The sequence below is a fragment of the Mercenaria mercenaria genome, chromosome 3 (assembly GCF_021730395.1).
Source record: "Mercenaria mercenaria strain notata chromosome 3, MADL_Memer_1, whole genome shotgun sequence".
In the NCBI taxonomy this organism is placed as follows: domain Eukaryota; kingdom Metazoa; phylum Mollusca; class Bivalvia; order Venerida; family Veneridae; genus Mercenaria; species Mercenaria mercenaria.
Genome location: NC_069363.1, coordinates 52,048,064 through 52,068,595, shown reverse-complemented (window position 1 = coordinate 52,068,595; position 20,532 = coordinate 52,048,064). Strand labels below are relative to the sequence as shown.

Below are 20,532 nucleotides of genomic sequence, written 5' to 3'. Positions count from 1 at the left end.
ATACTATGAAGTAGTTTTAAGCAAACTGACAAAATGAAATAAAATTCAAATCACTCGCACTTCGAATGATTTTGTTTTCTTTGCTTGTTTTGCGATCAGTTAGCATACAAGTACAATAGAAATTTTATTTAAAGTCGGTGCATGAAATAAAATGTCTGTTTTGTCACGAATGTGATGCATCTCGCATTTTCACCCTACGCGCCTGTGAAAATATGGAAGCTATATAGAAACTATCTGCCGATAATGTTTATCCCATATCTACTAGATGAAAACAAATATCCTCTTTATAGCCAAGAGCCATATTTGTAAGATTACATAAAAAAAACACATTCAAGCAACATTTGAAAAATGCATATCTCTTATTATATTAGATGGTAACTAGGATGCTGAAAACCAAAGGGCAACAAAGTTGAGCCCGTTATTTGTTGACATACAGCCTCAGAAAGGTAGGTACACTTCGTTTACGTCAGAAACGTATGCCCCAGCAAACACACCTTTGAGATTATATTGACAGTGCTAGTTGACGGACACATGATGATTTCGTCTGGTTGTAGGACGGGTTTTGATTTCCTCATGTTCAGTTCGCAAAAATTATAGAAAAGTGCAAATTCTCACCATCAGTACCAATGCTCGTTTACTCATCCGCCGAGGCGAACTCTACAGTAGAGATCACTAAAATTTAAAATTAATCGTATTTCATTGAATCAGATATACATATTTTACTTAAGATCCGTATTAGAATAATATGCATCTGTTGTATATGATGGATAAGCCGACTACGAGAAACAAGCTTTAGAAAAGATTCTGTACGAAGAAGCACGCATTGTAACAGGCTTAACCGGATCAGTCTCAACTGAACGGCTAAAGAAGGAAATAGGTTGGGTTTCATTAAAATACAAGCGCACTATTCAAAAGCTTGTAACTGTTTATAAAGCAAGACAAGCAATTTTTTGTTACTTGCCAAATTATCTAGCAGATGTACTTCCTGCAACTATTTCTGTATCTACTCCTTATCCCCTTCGTAATAACAACGACTATGAAACATTAGCTCGTCGTACTCAGATATACAGTTCATCTTTTATTCCATCAGTATCTTCTCTTTGGAATAATCTTGAACCAGACATAAGAAACTCGGAATCAATTAATATTTTTAAAACTAAATTAAAGACAAAGTTTAAAGCGCATACCATTCCTAAGTACTACTCTATATGTGACAGACAAATTTTAGTATATCATGCACGCATGCATAATTACTGTAGTAACCTAAATGGTGATCTTTTTCATAATCATCTTAGTAACAATCGTATGTGCGAATGTGGTCATCAAAATGAGGATGCTTCAACTTTCAAACTCAGAGAATTAACTTATTTCGCGATGCTCGTATGTTTCATCCGCTTAATATAGAAGTTTTGCTCTTTGGTAGCGATAGATTCACGGATGCAGAGAACAATTTTATATTCTTACAGGTTCAAAAATACATAAAACAGGCTGCAAGATTCAAATAGTAATGTACTTTCTTATGAATGAGAATATAAAGTTGAGAATAGTGGAATGTCTTATATATAAGATTTACTTCCCAAGGAGCTGGACCTCTCTCTCTCAAATTTACAAAATCTTCAAATTTTCCCGTCAATTTGTTTCGTATTATATCTGTTGGGGAGGGCCGTCATCTGATGTTGTAAGAACTTGTGGCCCGACCCATTTGCTTATTTGTTTGTGTTTGTAACATTGCTATATATTCTTGTAAAAACTGAATGAGCAATAAAATATGTTTAAACTAAAAACTCTACAGTACGGAATAAATACGCGGTATAAAGAAAAATTCTCCGAAGCGTTCATGTGGAGCGAAAGTCAGTCATATTGGAACTGCATTTGTAATACACCCAAAGAGTTACAAATAAAGTTTTGCGAACGACAAGAAGACAAATAAAGTTAGATTATTTAACTTTGTTCTGCACAATACGGAGATATATTTGGACGTGTACCCAGCTGAGAAAACCATATTGGACGAGCCGCTAGTCCAATATGGTTTTCTCTGCTGGGTACTCGTCCAAATATATCTCCGTATTGTACAGAACAAAGTTAAATATCCTTTTAATTCTATAGTTTAAATTAAAAATGATTCACTGGCTATTGTATTTCTGCCTGAGTGCAAATATATATTAGACATTTGCGAATTAAGACGAAGTGGAATTGTGAACACCTGTGACGAACGATTTTTCTCGGGGGCCATCTCAACATTACTTTATTATATCATGTGTGGTAGGAAAAATGCGTAAATAATGATATGCCTGGCTTATTATGCCACCACTATGCGGTGGAGATGTAGATTTTGCTTCGTCTGTCCGTCAGAGCATTTTAAAAATACACATACCGCAAGAAGTATTGAACGACCGTCATGAATTTGTGTGGGGAATGTTATTCAACACTAGGAGTTGGGCATCCAAGATTTTAGCACACCTGAGCACAAAGTGCTTTAAAAAGTGTGCTGTTGTTTTAGCGCCGTGTTCATTTTCGGTCTTCGTCCGTCGTTGTCCGTCTGACAGACCGATGGACATACAAAGCCAAATCTATATCCCTGCAAAATGTTGGCATAACAAAGTCAATGAATTTACATTCCGCCAAATTTGTTTTGTGAATGAGGGGGAATATTTTGAAAGATATTTTATTTGCAGATAAACACGGTTTGTTGTTTCCTATTAGTTTTACAAAAGCAAGGTGAAAAACTCTTGCTCTGTAGTGGTCTATAAGTTTCATGAAGATCAATCAATGAATTACTTTTTGTTTTATGGGAATGAATTAATTCTAAACCAATTAAATGGCAATTACTCTGCAGTTACTGAAGAGATTCTGACCATAGATACGCATGCATCGCCGCCTTATAGTGATCTATATTTGTGTTAAATTTCATGAAGATCCATCAATTCGTTACTTTGTTATGTTGGAATTTATGGCTTGTAAAATAATTAAAGGGCAATAACTCTAGTTAACGAAGAGATCCTGACAAAATTGCGTGCGCACTACTGTCCTATAGTGATAATATATTATGTAGTTTCATATACTACTGCCCTATAGTGATAATATATTTGTGTAGTTTCATGCAGATCCATCAACAAGTTACTTAGATACAATCATGTGAGGGTTTACCAGGTAAAAAGGTATAATTTGTGGAACGGGCCGTTTGCTGATGTTGATATAACTCGTGGCCCAATCCATTTGTATATGTTACTTTTGTGTTCATACTATTGTACATATGCCTAATAACAAATACAATAAAATATTATTAAACTAAAAAGGTATAATACTATGTGTAAGCAAAGCCTCATATGCTAGTTAATAACTATGTGAGGCTACATGATTCTAGCTGAAATACTCAATATACTAGTAAGCATTTCCAGTTTTTTTCCAAACAAACCAATGAGGAAATATTTGCTTTTACTGGGTCAAGGCAGATGACATTACGTGCGAGCAAATGTCGTGTGCTAATGAATAATCATATGAGTGTTTGGTTATTCTAGCTGAAATACTTTTTGAATTAAAGTGTTTTTATTTTTTTAAACAAATTAAGGGGTAAGGGGGCAACTCTGTTTATACGGGTCAAGGGGGATAATTCTAAAACTGGGCAAAGGTCGTGTGCTTATTTATAAGTATCTGCGGTTTTGTCATTCTAACTTAAACACGTTTTGAATCATAAGCATTATAAGCATTTTCAATTCCGGACGGACGCACGCATGCACGGACGGACGGACACACGGACTGACGAACATCCGGACGGACAAAGCCAAAATAATATCCCTTCATCTTCTGCAGGGGATGATAAGACAAACCTTATCATAATATGATTTAAATGTCGAGATGTCCCCCTTAAAATATCGATCGTCCTAGGTGTCCACAGTCGTCTTAATTCGCAAATGTCTATAATAAGATGATTTCTTTTATAGTCTGAAACAATTAAACCGGCGCCAGATATATTTTAAAGGTCATGTATATTGACATTTGCTATGGAAAATTTTATTTTTTATCTAAATTGAGACCCTCATCCTGTCTTTACCACAGAATCATTCAGAAACGATGCAGCTCTATTATGGTAGGTCACAAAAATCTGTTAACTGGGCTCCTGAACAGTATAATGACAACGAGCCTCTACGACTTCTACAAACAAACCAGCTTTAAGATCAGGGTGTCGTTGTAAAACTAAAGTGACGATCTTTCCACCAGTATATTACATTTGGCATTTGAATACAGATAAGCGATAGTAAAACGGCAACAAAATCTGATAAAAACGAATCAAATGTCAGTTGGACAGATGTGCAAGAAACTTTTGTCATATTGACAGATGCTTGAATATCTAAGCAAGTAAATTGCAAAATACATGTCTACGCGGATCATTGTGACTGAACATAAGCTCCACCATTTCCATTTACAACATGTTTTCACATTCTAGACACACTTTCATAGCATATCCTTTCCATAGCCGTAACGTACTAAAACGTATAAGCCTCTGGTGGCCCTTTCACGCTGCCGAAGAATCAACATTTATAACAGGAAATTCGTTTTGAAAATATTTCTGAAATGCCTAGGTCTGCAGCTCTAAAATACGAAAACATCTGACATCCGGGGCATAAACTGACACTTTAGACAACGTCAAATAGGACCCTATGAACGATTTGACGAAGTTCCAAAAATCTCCATACATTGTATACCTGTAACGGACCCTGTGGGAAACGTGCTTTTTTTCCGAGAGCAAAAATAATCTTAATAATTTACGCAGATATATTTTCATTGCAATATAGAAACAAATACTTAATTTACTAAGGCTTGTAATACAGTATCCGGTTCTCACTTGCGTTGAGTCGTATGAGGATGAATTCTGTGACGCAATGAAACAATTCAACCAGCACCAAATGTATTTAATAGGTCATGTGTATTAACTTTTGCAATGTCAAACTTTAATTTTTGTTTAAATTGAGAACGTCATCCTGTCCTTACCACTGCACCGATTTCAAAGCGATACATCTTATTGTAATTCACAAGCTAAATACACACGAAGTAGAGCGACAAACACTTTAAGACACAGTGGCCCGATAGTACTAAGGCATGTTATATTGGGTGCGGTTCTAATTTGCGTTGCGTAGTATAATGATGAGTTCACAGACGAACTGAAACAATTCAACCAAAGCCGTGCATTTCTCAGATGATATACATATAAACTTTTGCAATGTAAGGGATTAATTATTGTCCAAATTGATAACGTTATCCTGCCCTAAGCACCCAAGCGATTAGGCAGAGAAACATCGGTAATTGTACTTCACAAACTTAATACACAGATGAATTTTCATTATAATAGAGCGACAAACACTTAAGTCATTGTGGCCATATAACACTAAGGCTTGTATTATCGTGTCCGGTTCGCACAAGCGTTGAGCTGTATTATACAGACGCATCTTCACCCGATTTACATTTCGTTTCGGGCTTTATCGTATGTTTAACATGGGACTGTTGAACTGTCCAAATACGGGAGAAATTCAGGTTTTTTATTTATTTTATACCTATATAAATTCTGTAAAAAAAATCGGCTTGCATTTCACAATTAAATATGAACAGGCAGAAAAAAAATCCGTATTGTACCTTTTAAATTCCATATTTTTTACCTTTCGTATTGTATGTTTTCGGACTACTTTCATTAATATGCATGACCTGACACAATTCTATAAATAACGCACATAAAAACTTCACTTGAATCCATTTTAATATCGATAAACATTGAAGATTTCGTTTAATAGCAAAGCAACAAACAAAAAGGTAGAGGTATATAATAAAAGGGTCATTATAACAGTAGCTAGATCTGGGATTTTGTATTCGGCTCTCGTGGATTTTGCAAGACGGATCACACCCGGCTCTTGCGCGCCTCGTGAGAAATCCACTCGAACCGAATACAGCATCCCAGATCGAGCTACTGTTATAATAACCCTATTATATTGTACGGTCATGGTGTTGCAAATAAACATTCACGATTGGATAAATAAAATAGATTTACAAAAACAAATCATAAAAAAGGCTTCTGATAGATAAAATTTATTTATTTATTTATTTTATTTTGTTGGGTTTAACGACGCACGGACACAATTATAGGTCATATGGTGACTTTCCATCTTTGATGGTGGAGGAAGATCCCAGGTGCCCCTCCGTGCATTATTTCATCACGAGCGGGTACCTGAGTACAACCACCGACCTTCCATTTATAAGCCAGCTGGAAGGCTTCCTCACATGAAGAATGCAACGCCCCACATCGATGAGGGGCAAGTGATTTGAAGTCAGCGACTTTAACCACTCGGCCACGGAGGCCCCCTATAAATAAAAAGAATAGTTATGATATATTAATATAGTTTTAAAGTGTACGTTTGGTAATGAGACTAGCGCAAATCAAATTTGTATCGCATTGTTTATCAGTTGAGCTAGCAAATCTATACCAGACACCGCGTAAAATAAAACTTACTTAAAATGTGTGACAAAGGATGCAGAAAATGAAAATGATGTTTGAGATCAAACAAACCGGACCAGAAAGGACAATGTGCTGACTGGGACACACCGGCATCTTCAAAGTTCATAAGCTTTGAAAAAAAGAGTAGGCTACTAGTACTTCAAATGATTGTGATTCAAGTCGTGTTCCACTTATGCTCTGGGTGTCGACCAATGAAACTACTGATGGGGAATATACTAACAATTCTGGAAAAGAACGACCTGATCTGTTCCACCGTCTATGCGCAAAAATGTGACGTAGTGATGTAACTTCTGGTGTCATATCAATGGAACACGTCGCAGCAACTAAGTATAGCCCGGATATGAGTCCCCTGTATCGAAAGTAAAAGAATAATTGTTAAATTCCGACGAAGTGTTACTTTAAACTGAAAGGCAAACATGTTCTAAGTTTAATTCTATCAGTGTGGGTTCACTCCGTATAGGTTAGTGTTTATTCATGTGTATTTACAAAGTTTAATCAGCTACGAGCGGCGCAGCCCCGAGTCTGATTAAGTTTTGTAATGCACATTAAACAACACTAACCTACTTTGTGTTTGATATTAATTTTTTGTTTCCAGATGACGTCAGAACGAATAAAATCAATAACACACCTCTTGAGCCTTCTATACACAAGACTAACTTGATTTGATAAACGACTGCAAGTTAGTGCTGATTTACTAAAGTAAATTTCCCGAAAATTTGAAAAGTACTGCAATGCCATTGGACAAAAACATAATTTCAAACACTAATTGTTCTAAGAGTAGACTAAATTTTAAAATTGTACGTTCAGTAATTTTTAGGGAATCGTATAGGCGGTGGTTACCGCCAAAATTAGTAAATATACAATCCATTCATAAACAAGTCAGTCAGTGCTGTGCATTTCGACGTCGTCTAGTCTAAAACTCCACCCCGTCCAATATATTTGCATTCAACGCATTGTATTTTGAAACCATTTAATACAAAACTTCATTCCATCCATTTAAACATGGAACGATGCATTGAAAAACTTGTTGCGATGCACCGTAATATGAAATCATCCAACAAAACATGATACCATGCAGCTCAATGTGAAGCCGTTTAACACAACATGAGTACGTGCAGTGTAAAATGAAATGGTTTATTACAACTTAACGCCGTCTAATGCATATTGAAACCGCTTTGTGTAATTCAGAGCGGTGTATAAAAACTTGATGTCATGCAGTCCAATGTGAAGACGTTTAACGCAACATGAGTTCGTGCAGTGTAAAATGAAACGATTCATTAAAGCTTTGCGCCGTCTTATGCATACTGAAACCGTGTTGTGTGATTTGGAGCGGCGTATCAAAATTTGATGCCATGCAGCCAAATGTGAAGCCGTTTAACGAAACACGAGTACGTGCATTGTAAAGGGTTAATAAGATTATCAGTTCATAAGTTTGACCTGTTATAAATACAGATTCTGGATCAGTTTTACAAAAAAATATCTTAAAATTTGTCCTAAAACCGACCTTGTGGTAAAATTCTAACATTTAATTTTAAACAGTTTCTGCGATTTATCTGAATATTAAAAGGGACCTTATTTTCGTAAATCATCTTTCTTCTTAGTTTAAGCTTTGTCAGAAGTAAGCTTCGTGAAACAGACTCAGTACTAGAAATAATAATGACAAAATTAACAAACACTAAAAATCTTTTAGATGTATACATTAGACGGCACCAAGCTTTAATGAATCGTTTCATTTTACACTGCACAGCTCATGTTGCGTTAAACGTCTTCAAATTGGACTGTATGGCATCAAGTTTTTATACACCGCTCTGAATTACACAAAGCGGCGTCAAGTTGTAATAAATCATTTCATTTTACACTGCACGTACTCATGTTGTGTTAAACGGCTTCACATTGAGCTGCATGGTATCATGTTTTGTTGGATGATTTCATAGTAAGGTGCATCGCAACAAGTTTTTCAATGCATCGTTCCATGTTTAAATGGATGGAATGAAGCTTTGTATTAAATGGTTTCAAAATACAATGCGTTGAATGCAAATATATTGGACGATATGGAGTTTTAGACTAGACGGCGTTGAAATGCATGCACTGACTGACTTGTTTATGAATGGATTGTATATTTACTAATTTTGGCGGTTACCAAACGGGCTCGGGTACCAACCATTCCATCGGGATTCTGCAGATGTTATAACATGAAAAAACATGCGTTATCCCTAAATTGACACCGCTTTGTGTAATTGAGAGCGGTGTATAAAAACTTGATGCCATGCAGTCCGATGTGAAGACGTTTAACGCAACATGAGTTCGTGCAGTGTAAATGGCATCAAATTTTGATAAGTTGCTCCAAATCACACGACATGGTTTCAGTATGCATTAGACGGCGCCAAAATTTAATGAATCGTTTCACTTTACACTGCACGAACTCATGTTGCGTTAAACGTCTTCATATTGGACTGCTTGGCATCAAGTTTTAATACACCACTCTCAATTACACAAAGCGGTGTCAATATGCATTAAACAGCGTCAAGTTGTAGTAAATCATTTCATCTTACACTGCACGTACTCATGTTGCGTTAAACGGGTTCACTCTGGGCTGCATGGCGTCATGTTTTATTGGATGATTTCATATTACGGTGCATCGCAACAAGTTTTCCAATACATCGTTCCATGTTTAAATGGATGGAATGAAGTTTTGTATTAAATGGTTTCAAAATACAATGCGTTGAATGTAAATATATTGGACGGGATGGAGTTTTAGACTAGACGGCATTGAAATGCACTGCACTGACTGACTTGTTTATGGGTGGGTTGTATATTTACTAATTTTGGCGGTAACCGCCGCCCATATAACCGCCGCCCATAGTATCGATCCTACCGATTTTCGCCGCGAAGCGACGAAAATCGGGATCGATCCCCATCCCTCTACGTTAACATGCGATACATTTATTATACCGAATGATATATACTATCGAATTAAAAAATGTGATATTCCGGCACGTGCACAGAGCGTCTGACTTCGGAATTTTTGGAAAAAACGCTTTTTCCTTGTGCGTAATAAGCGCCCACATAACTTGTCCGAACCGCAACGTCTTGCACATCAGTACAAATATAAGCAGTATTGTTTTTGTTTTATTCCAAAATCTAATTTTAAAATTTATACAAACGCATATTTCTGGGCAAGCTGATGGACTGTAACGATTCCCGATTGAGGCAGTGCCTTATTTCATATTAAATTACTGGCAAAAAAAACTAATAGCAGGTTAGCTGTTTTGTTCAGTATACAATTAGTAAAAATGAAATAAAAATACAGAATACAAAAAGGAATGCATACTTTATAATAGGGCCGGTTTGCCTATTTAAAAATGTAATGTTTTAAGGTATTTTGTGTACTAGTGTGCAATATCGACTTCACTCTATATTATAGTTAAGAGGGAGATAAGTCAAGCTGAAGTAATGGCATTTATTCCCACCTGTCATTATCATTTTGATATTATTCAGTTACCTTATACATGAACAATGTAGTGGCGTTAGTACAAAAATGGAGAAAAAATATTAATGATAGGAGTGAATAATGATAGGAGTTGCACTCTGCATCACATACCGTTGTGAAGTGTCTTTAATATGGTTGACACAGTATTACAAGAATTTGAAAAAGTAAGACGAATTAAAAATTATCCAAAAACAGAGTTTTAGAGCTTCCCTTTTTGTTACAAGATTCTATAAATAAGATTAGGTACTTGCAATGTTATTGTCAGCGCATACATTAGAAAATATAGTATAAAAAATGAGCTTGATGAAATATTATTAAAGGTACAGTAATAGTTTATTGACACTGTGCTATCATTATGACAAGGTTTTTATTTAATACATCCAAGTAGTGGCAACACTTTTTCCCAGAGATATGGTACTATGGTTTCTGTTGCTCTGCACTTTCACTCATTGCCGCTTATATCATTATAACAAATTTCTTGAAATTCTTATTGGTAGCTGCTAAGTTATTGTGAGAATAGAAAACAACATGGGAGGTAATTTAAAAACGATTAAAGACAAGATTATGGTTCTTGCGCCCTGCCTATCACTATGTCAAGTTTCATTATACAATGTATATCCTTTCAGAGATAAATTTAAAATCATCGTATGGACAAAAAGCGTGACAGACAGACATACATACGGACGGACCACTTTTATATATAGAAAAGCGGTCCGTCCGATAGATATAAAGTTATCATCCGGACAAAATGTGTGAGGGACAGACAGACAGGACAGACAGACAGACGGACGGATCGCTTTTTATATCCTCCTCTCGCTTTCGCGGCGGGGGATCGGCAATCGTGTATCTCAGTTTTTTGGATGACACAAGTTCGAACCTCTTGCGCAGTTGCTAAATATAGATCATAACATTGTTGTCCTAAATTGATACACGATAATCTCGTGTACCGCGTGGGATGGTATATACTTCATCTGACTAAATCTCACAAACAATAGCATTTAATACTCGAATAAAAAAGGTGTTAGGGATTTGTGTTATTTATACCAATATGGCTGAACGAAGGCACTCAGTGTCACACAGGACGGCGTTTGATAGATTCATACCCTTCCGACCGAACTTGGATGTTGAGACATCACATGCTAGACTCATGTCTTGTTCATCCGATTGTACAGAGAATGAACTTGCACAGCTCAAGAGCCCGGTCACAAAATCGTATACAAGGCTTTTGTCAGAAACAACACACGCTGGAGATGGCAAAATTTTACCGATATGCAGCACACCAGTTTCAAGTAAGACTTCCATTGATTGTTTTTGAAATTTCATATTTTTAAGATTTTGCATTTCATGTACATTTTATCATGTACAAGATAGATCGTATGTAGTTTGTGTTACTGTGAATCTTCAACAAAATCGAGCAATTTCAAATTGAATTTGCTAATAGTCATTGGGTCTACTGGGACAACAACGGAAATAATTATGACTTTCTGAAATTGAAATGCACATTGTAGGACCGTAGGAGAAAATGAATCGTAAAATTCAGGTCTAAAAACGCGGTATATTTATTATTTACAAATTATCTGTAAATATATAGGTAATCTATAAATTTACAGATTTTTCAGTCTATAATCTAGACTTACAGACTGAGTGTTTGAAAACTGGACTCAAAATCGCAGCTTCAAATTGTGTGCATAAATCAAGGTAAACTGTAAATTTCAGTAATTTCTGTTGAATTCGATTTTTCTAAAAATGCCAAAAAAAGCTCAGTGTCAACAAAAAGTGGCTGAAACTCACAGATTACCTTTACTGTATTTATGCATACTGTAAATTAACCAATTAATTTCAATCTGCTCTCTAAACCAAAATGTGATTGGAAAGAAATTTCCCCGTAACCTCTTGGTTAATGTGGTCTTTCAGAGAGTCTTTGTATGTCGCAACCATAATGATAGCAGAGTCCACTATATTTAAATATAGTATATTATAAACATTTTTTTCATAAACTGTTTTAAATTAAACTACACAAGTTACTAAATTGAATCAAACCAGTTATACGTGTTCCATGCTTGCTGCAGTTTTAACTACCGTATTCAGTAATACTTCTTTCGCTTTAACACGCTCGCCAACGCTCGCCTTATTTTGCAGGTCCTTTCAAAAGCCGGATGAACCAGCTGTTTCCGACCAGTCCCGACGAAGGATATGATTCTCCGACAGTAGACAGAGTCCGGAGAATCCCGACGTCACCAGAATGTATAATGGACATGCCAGGACTGAGAGACGATTTTTGTAAGATCCATTGACAATATTTCTTCCACTCTCCTTTTTCTTCTATCTTCTTCAATTCCAAAGATGCAGTTTTAAAACTTGTCTTTTGGTTCATATTCAGATTCCTATCAAACATGTCAAATGCACATATAAAGCTATAGAAATTACAAATACTCAGCTTATATTAAAGGGTGGGAAAAACAAAGCAAAACCGGATAAAACATATTTCTAATAGGGATCTAATTCTATGTAATCACAGTGTAATGGGTGTTTTTGTTCTTTAAATTAATATCTTACAGAATAAAGGAAACGTGAAAAGTAAAATGTGATTGATCCCCTTTAAAGGGACTGGCATCCAGATTGCACGACAACAAGAAAAGAAGACAGTTTTAAGAAATCAGGAAATTATAAAGACTTTACAAATTAGTTACTGACAGGAAACATATGAGAATATGTAAAATTTAAGTAGATAAAGTTTCTTAGTTTTATGTATTTTGTTTTAATTTTCAGATACAAATTTATTAGATTGGAGCGATCGAAACTTGATTGCAGTTGCTCTTTTCCAGTCAGCATATGTATGGAACGCCGACTCCAAAGATTGTCAAAGAATTGAAATACATTTTCCGGAACCAAACTTTTACATATCGGCACTGTCTTGGAGTCAACGGGAGAAATTGTTGGCCATCTCCGACAACGACGGAGAGCTTACGGTATTTTTTCTGTTTTTATAATTAAGAGTTACATCCAGGCGACGTGCGAATGGTTGCCCGGTCAGCGGTCCTATCATGGTGGTTTCCCTGACAGAAAAATATTTTATTCTGTTTTACTCAAAACTGGGTTTAAAGATCAAGCTAAAATTTAACCCAACTGAAAAAAAATCTTGAAATATAAACCAGAAATTTTTCATATAGGAATTGGTAAAACTAAGAATTTTAAAAACAAATAATCATAGGAGATTTTTCGGACGAGACAAGTCTCATTTGTTTAATGCACAAGTAACAGTATGGAATTCTTTGCTGTTGTAGATTTGTGACGTTGAAAAGATGCAATCAAAGAGAAAGTTTGTGCCTTTAAGACAGAAATGTTCAGTGGGAGCCCTTCAGTGGACAGACTTTGGAATCATAAGGTATCTATAAACTCGAAAGCTTTCAGTCAGTCCATTCTGGAGCAGTATTTATCATAGATCAGCTATAATAATGAAGAAAGTTTAATGTTTATTTAAATCACCCTCAGTAAGCTACGGAAGAGCATTGGTGCCAGGTGTCGAAAATTTGCTTCCGTATCTTGCCTTTTTATCGGAAATGTTTAAACGTCTGCCCGTCTGTCAAAGGCCAACAATGTAATGGGCTACATTTATTGACTCTACATCTACCTACACATCAATATATTGTACCCAGCATTTAGGGTCTTGAACATATACTAATATACATGTACATCGATGTATAACCTACCCTAACCCCTAGAGCTACTCCAAATTTCAAACTGTATCCATGCATATTCTTACATTTACATTTATATCATGTTCTGGTGTTAGGGGCTAGGCCGAATACCTTCCAGTTATGGTGAAATAGTGAATTATTCTAACTTCAGCTACAAGTACTCGGTCACCTTCTATGACCTTTCCCTCAAAATCAAGAGCTACCCATGCAGGTACCAGACCTTGGTAGGACATAATTTTATCACTATGCGTTCATGTAGGTTATGTTTATATTTCCATGCCAATTGGGCTCGAAATGGGTCGAGAACCTTTCAGGCTTAAACACGGATATAACAGTGATATTTTCCAGAGTGAACTTTGCCTGGTTACCTATAATTATGATCCTCTAGGGCTTCCCGAGGGCCACACAAGGTACTTATTATTGGCCAAGACCTATACATCTACGTATTATATGATAGTTAGGAACTCGATATTTCGACTTAATAATTAAAAATTTCGAGATAAGTATCTCGAACATTTCACAAACGTTAACTGAGAAAATTTTGAGCTATTATTTAAAAATTTGGAGTTGATAAAGATCATACACCTGGTCATGCTCGGCCGCAGTCAGCTTCCTGAAAAACACCATAATTGGCGTCTTACGAGGAGATGTAATTGTCCGCCTCATTCCTCCCACCCCACAATAGGACCCGACAACTAATGTCCCTGCTGTAACAAGTCTTATTTTACTATTCTGTCTCTTTGAACAGCGGTAACCGAAAGGGGGAGATAACTCTGCACGATGATAGATGCAAGGACAGCTCCGCAATGAAATACATGAACGGGCACCATTTAAAAGAAGTTTGTGGTTTGAGGCTAGCACCCGGAACGTCTTACTTGGCAAGTGGCGGAGATGACGGTCATGTAAATGTCTGGGATCTTCGAATGATGCAAAACTGCAAAAATATTAAGGCCCACACGGCTTGTGTTAAGGTAGGAGTTTTTCATAGCAAGTTCGATCACTGCGTTAAATGCTTTCATAGTCATAACTGACGAAGCTATTGATTACTGTACTAGCTAGTTTAACCACTCTTTTCAACTACTTTTCAGTAAAGTAATAGTGACGTAATCCTTTTACCAGTATACGTAGTACGGTACTACCGTCACCATAACAGAAAAGTTGTTGAAAAAAGTGGTTAAACAAAAGACACGGCACGCGGTTCTAAACATTCAGAAAGTGGTATTCTTTCATGCCGGACTGGATTTTCTCGTGCTTTTGCCGGTGCTGGAAAAAAAAACTCGTCTTACACCCTGGGGTGTCAGGTGACTCACGTGCTGTATTTTATGAATCAGCACAACTTTAATAAGATAGTGCTTAAAAGAGAAACATTTGTTCTACTTTGTTTCTTCTATTAATTAAAGTATACGGCATGGAAGAAAATATCTGGTAGAAGTATCTGGCTCTCGGATAAATGTTTGGGAAAAAATGCTGTAACAGTTACCCTCCAGCCTAATATTTCCATCCGCACCTTCAACCACTGGAAGATTCTTATAAGGGTGAATGTAATTAACAGGGTGAATATTGCGTGATGAGGCCCTTCCCTGTGCTGAGATTTGTTCTGAAAGAAGTAACATATGGAACTATTTTAATGGATTTGAATCCTGTATTTTTTTTTTCCTGAGCTGTTTAAATTTCATACATACATTGTTGTTCAGTCATAAAATGAAGTTGTTTGATTAGATCAATTAAATTTACAATAAATCATTCACCGAACTGTGTTTAAACTTTAAGATGTTTCGTGGTGTCCTTTCGTGATACATTAAAAAAGATAGTGTTTCGGGAATCACAGCTTCATAAGTAGTACACGTACTTATTTAATTTACAATACCAGTGATGACAAGTATATAATTTCCACAGGCTTTGGCGTGGTGTCCGTGGAGGCAGGGTGTCATAGCAACCGGCGGTGGATCGAATGACGGTCACATACGTCTGTGGTACGCACACACGGGAGAACAGTTGGGGGAGACTTTTACAAAATCACAGGTTTGTGTGGGGTTTTTTAATTCTGTCACTTTATATTACAAAACAAATTCGTTGTAAAGATTATAAACAAAAAAATCTAAACAAATCTGACAAAAAGAGACTATTTGATAAAATGTCGAACGATTTATAATCAATAAAAGAATAGATGAGATAAAAAAGTAAAAAAAACACAGGTCGCCCAACACGACTTAAACGAAAATGTTGCAGGCTCGGTTTGAGCCTGTTCAGGGACGGTAGTGGGGATGCAAGCTACCGTACACGCCCTCTAGCGCCGGGTTAAGCAGAACTCAACATTTACAATGTTATAAGTATTCAACTAATTTAGGGACAGGCTGCAGACCAGTCTCGGTAATCTACTTTGTTATTGGTCAGTTCAAAATGTAAAATTGGTCTCTAAACTCTGGTTTTATAAACTTGAATCCCGGTCCCGTAATTCGTTTTTGTTCCGAGTCTAAAATTCAGACGTCGTGGACTAAATTCATATTCGATGTTCAGTTTGCTAGGATTGTGCATGTAATAAATGTATACATGTCTTGCTTTACGTTTGTTGAAGTTGTCTTCACATTCATGTAAACTATCAATAACAGAGCACAACGAAATGTTATTAACTTCGGACTTGAAACATTGATGTATGCGTTGAAAACCGTCTCCTTATGTTATAATTATTTGAAAATATAGTTTAAATAGCTTACGTAACAAAATTATAGCCGAACTATTAACATTGTTTCAAAAAGTATAATTGAGTTGTAAGAAACTTTGCTAGAAGTATAAAAGTTGGGTTGGGATAGAATAAAGCGGACCAATGCATATCTGCTTCGTAAGAATTGTCATGTATGTGCAGATAAAAAGATATTTCATTCGATTTCTTAAGACGTGTTGTAAATGGTTTATTTTCAGATCTGTGGCCTGCTGTGGTCAGAGGAGTACAATGAACTAGTATCTGCCCTAGGGTCCCCTACTCCCGAGAAGAATGACCTGATTGTCTGGAATATGAAGAAGTTCGAGTTCGAAGCCGTGGCCAAACTCAGACAGCATATCGCACGTCCTTTACACATAGCGCTCAGTCCAGATAAAACCACAATAGGTATACATTTGTAGCCAGAATTTTTATTAGCTCGACTATTCGAAGAATAGTCTAGCTATTCTACTCACCCTGGCGTCGGCGTCGGCGTCGGCGTCGGCGTCGGCGTCACACCTTGGTTAAGTTTTTGCATGCAAGTACATACAGCCATCAGTGAAAGGCATATAGCTTTGAAACTTATTTCTTCTTTTTCTAGGTCAATTACCAACCTCTCTGGGTCAAGTCCCATAACTCTGACATGTATTTTGAGCAAATTATGCCCCCTTTTGGACTTAGAAAATTTTGGTTAAAGTTTTACATGCAAGTTACTATCTCCAAAACTAATGCAGATATTGATTTGAAACTTCACATGTGTCTTCGGGGTTATAAAACTAGTTGATAGCAGCAAGTCCCATAACTCTGACTTTCATTTTGGCCAAATTATGCCCCCTTTTGGACTTAGAAAATTCTGGTTAAAGTTTTGCGTGCAAGTACATACAACTATTTCTAAAAGGCATATAGATTTAAAACTTATTTTTTCTTTTTCTAGATCAATTACCAACCTCACTGGATCAAGTCCCAAAACTCTGGCATGTATTTTGGGCAAATTATGCCCCCTTTTGGACTTTGAAAATTCTGGTTAAAGTTTTACATGCAAGTTACTATCTCCAAAACTAATGCAGATATTGAATTGAAACTTCTCATGTGCCTTCGGGGTTATAAAACTAGTTGATAGCAGCAAGTCCCATAACTGATATGCATTTTGGTCAAATTATTCCCCCTTTTGAACTTAAAACTCTTTTGATATTTAACTTTTTTGGGTAATATTTTCCTGCTTCTGGGTCAATATTTCGAATAGTCGAGCTTGGCTGTCTTACGGACAGCTCTTGTTATAGATACATGTATATTTATAAGGTTGATTTGTCTAGGAATGTTGGATAATGCAATGCATCGTGCTGCACAGAAATGTTCATTATATATCTGGGTAGTTGTAAAATTTCAATCCAGTAAAGATGATATTTGTCCTTGCTATATCTATTCGTAATCTATTTAAAGCCCGACCGGTTAGTTCAAACATTTTGGAACAATGCTGTATATTTTACGAACACATTTCATCTGAGGTCAGTCGCCAAAAGCTTCTGACTCGCGTTGAGAAATTGTCTGTTACTTGTGGACAACAAGATAGTCTTAATACAAATTCGATTTATCTTGGTAGCTTCACTGACCGCCTAATACAAACCAAGAAATTGTCATATTTTCCAGGCCTAGACCTGCACAGTAAAAAAAATAACCTCTGATCTATAATAGTGTTTTTTGTTCAGTTCTAAAACAATATAGAATTGATTTTTGTTTCCTTCCAGCGTCTGCGGGCGCCGATGAGGCTCTGTGTTTGTGGAACACATTCCCGAGGAGGTCGCGGAGACACACTTGGACACACTGGGACAAATCACCCCTCAACATGTTAAAATACATCAGATAAAACTTTGACGTCAACGACTGTTCATGGCGATACTCTGAAATACCAGATATATTTTCAACAAGTTGTCGTTGTCCTCGAACACACTCCTGGAAGTCATTAATATACTTAGACAATAAATGGAACAAGTCACTATTTTGAAAAAAAAAATATTCATAAGCATTCTTTGAAAACAGAAAATGCCAAGTAGATTGCTACCTGGAATATCACCCGGCACAAGGAGAGAAAGTAACAGTGTGTTAGTTGAATTCGTCCAAATCTGTCACATGACCCGTGCTCTTATTCGTTAACGTTGAAAATCGTTTAAAGTGAACAGATATTAAAATGATCATATGTTTGTTTTAAGTCTAAGTCTTCTGCAATTTTGTATAGGTTGTTTCAGTTACAGGGTCCAGACATCACAACCCTTGCTGATATATAAGACTACTTTATTTGCCAAGAACATTGACGAATACGGGTGGGGCTTCAAATGTTTAGTGCTATGACAACCAATGTGTTATTAATTCTCACATGTTTCTGAAAACAGAAGCTTTTTCCTACTTTTCTAACTGTTTCCTAATCATTTTCTTTACATTCCTTTTCTGTATGTTGATCTCATTTTATATAATTATACACTCGTTGAATTTTTGTTTCCAAAAGTCTATGTAAGCTTGTTTAAATTTTCAAAGTGATTTATAGTGAAATAACTAGAAAATGAAATTGTAAAAAAAGTACAATTTTACTTAATATTTTCAATTTTCACTGAGTGTAATAACACTGCATTTTATTTGCTCAAGAATGAAATAAAAATATCAAAAGAAATGATGGGTCTTCCTAGTAAATTTCACCTGCTGAAATGAAAGACGGTGATCGATTCAACGTCTTTTGTTTATTTGATATACTGCAGTAGTGTGTTGGCTTAGACCGAGTGATGTGCAGCTATATTAATTTGCCTTGTGGGAGATAATAAGTTTACTAAGGTTCACGCCTATACCGGAAGTAATGTCCAGATGGGAGTCAATACTGGGTCCCAGCGTTAAACCAGTAAAGTCCACGCATGGTCTTAATGGTGTGTGTCTTAAAATCCAACAACAGATGTGAAATGCGATAACACGAACAGTATTACGAGGTAATTCCCTTTGAAGATACTGCCTTATACAAGTTAGGATATTCGAACGAAGATTCCCGAAAAGTTTGAAATGACTTTATTGTTTTTGCTGTTTTAATATCAGTAACGATTTGGAGAGCAACCTAGAGGCAACGTACCGCTGATCAGCCTTAGAGAGATTTGTACTTTAGATTGGATAGTATGGCAATGTTCAGTATTCATGTGCCAACAACCGATGAATACTGTTTCGGAATGTGTTGCGAACAGGCACGTTATTTCATTATGTGCCTCCCCCCCCCCCCCCCTTCTGGGGGAGACATATTGTTTTTTCTGCCCTGTCCGTCCGTCCGTCCGTACGTCACACTTCATTTCCGAGCAATAACTGGAGAACCATTTGACCTAGAACCTTCAAACTTCATAGGGTTGTAGGGCTGCTGGAGTAGATGAATCCTATTGATTTTGGGGTCACTCTGTCAAAGGTCAAGGTCACAGGGGCCAGAACATTGAAAACCATTTCCGATCAATAACTAGAGAACCACTTGACCCAGAATGTTGAAACTTAATAAGATGATTGGTCATGAAGAGTAGATGATCCCTATTGATTTTGGGGTCACTCCATCAAAGTTCAAGGTCACAGGGGCCTGAACATTGAAAACCATTTCCGATCAATAACTAGAGAACCACTTGACCCAGAATGTTGAAACTTAATAGAATGATTGGTCATGAAGAGTAGATGACCCCTATCGATTTTGGGGTCACTTTGTCAAAGGTCAAGGTCACAGGGGCCTGAACATTGAAAATGATTTCCGATCAATAACTAGAGAACCACTTGACCCAGAATGTTGAAACTTAATAGGATGATTGGTCATGAAGAGTAGATGATTCCTATTGATTTTGGAGTCACTCTGTCAATTGTCAAGGTCACAGGGGCCTGAACATTGAAAATGATTTCAGATCAATAACTAGAGAACCACTTGACCCAGAATGTTGAAACTTCATAGGATGATTGGTCATGTAAAGTAGATGACCCCTATTGTTTTTGGGGTCACTCTGTTAAAGGTCAAGGTCACAGGGGCCTGAACATTGAAAACCATTTCCAATCAATAACTTGAGTACCACTTGACCCAGAATATTGAAACTTCATAGGATGATTACACATGCAAAGTAGATGATCCCTATCGATTTTGGGGTCACTC

The 20,532-nt window shown here is 36.5% G+C and overlaps 1 protein-coding gene across 1 annotated transcript; it reads left to right on the top strand.

Moving 5' to 3' along the window:
• Nucleotides 1–10,937: 10,937 nt before the first annotated feature.
• LOC123523491 (cell division cycle protein 20 homolog) lies at nt 10,938–19,044 on the top strand. The gene is made up of 8 exons (XM_045301158.2): nt 10,938–11,281; nt 12,132–12,272; nt 12,762–12,961; nt 13,277–13,377; nt 14,439–14,661; nt 15,587–15,712; nt 16,610–16,796; nt 18,134–19,044. Exons 1-8 carry the CDS (start codon nt 11,041–11,043, stop codon nt 18,250–18,252), a joined length of 1,338 nt encoding a protein of 445 aa, XP_045157093.2. The 5' UTR covers nt 10,938–11,040; the 3' UTR covers nt 18,253–19,044.
• Nucleotides 19,045–20,532: the final 1,488 nt, after the last annotated feature.

Bases quoted from the DNA above. Each gene is read 5' to 3' on its own strand.
- LOC123523491 (XM_045301158.2), top strand. From the start codon at position 11,041: ATGGCTGAACGAAGGCACTCAGTGTCACACAGGACGGCGTTTGATAGA. The intron at 11,282-12,131 runs GTAAGACTTCCA...CTTATTTTGCAG, and splicing joins ATGCAGCACACCAGTTTCAA to GTCCTTTCAAAAGCCGGATG. The intron at 12,962-13,276 runs GTATTTTTTCTG...TTGCTGTTGTAG, and splicing joins ACAACGACGGAGAGCTTACG to ATTTGTGACGTTGAAAAGAT.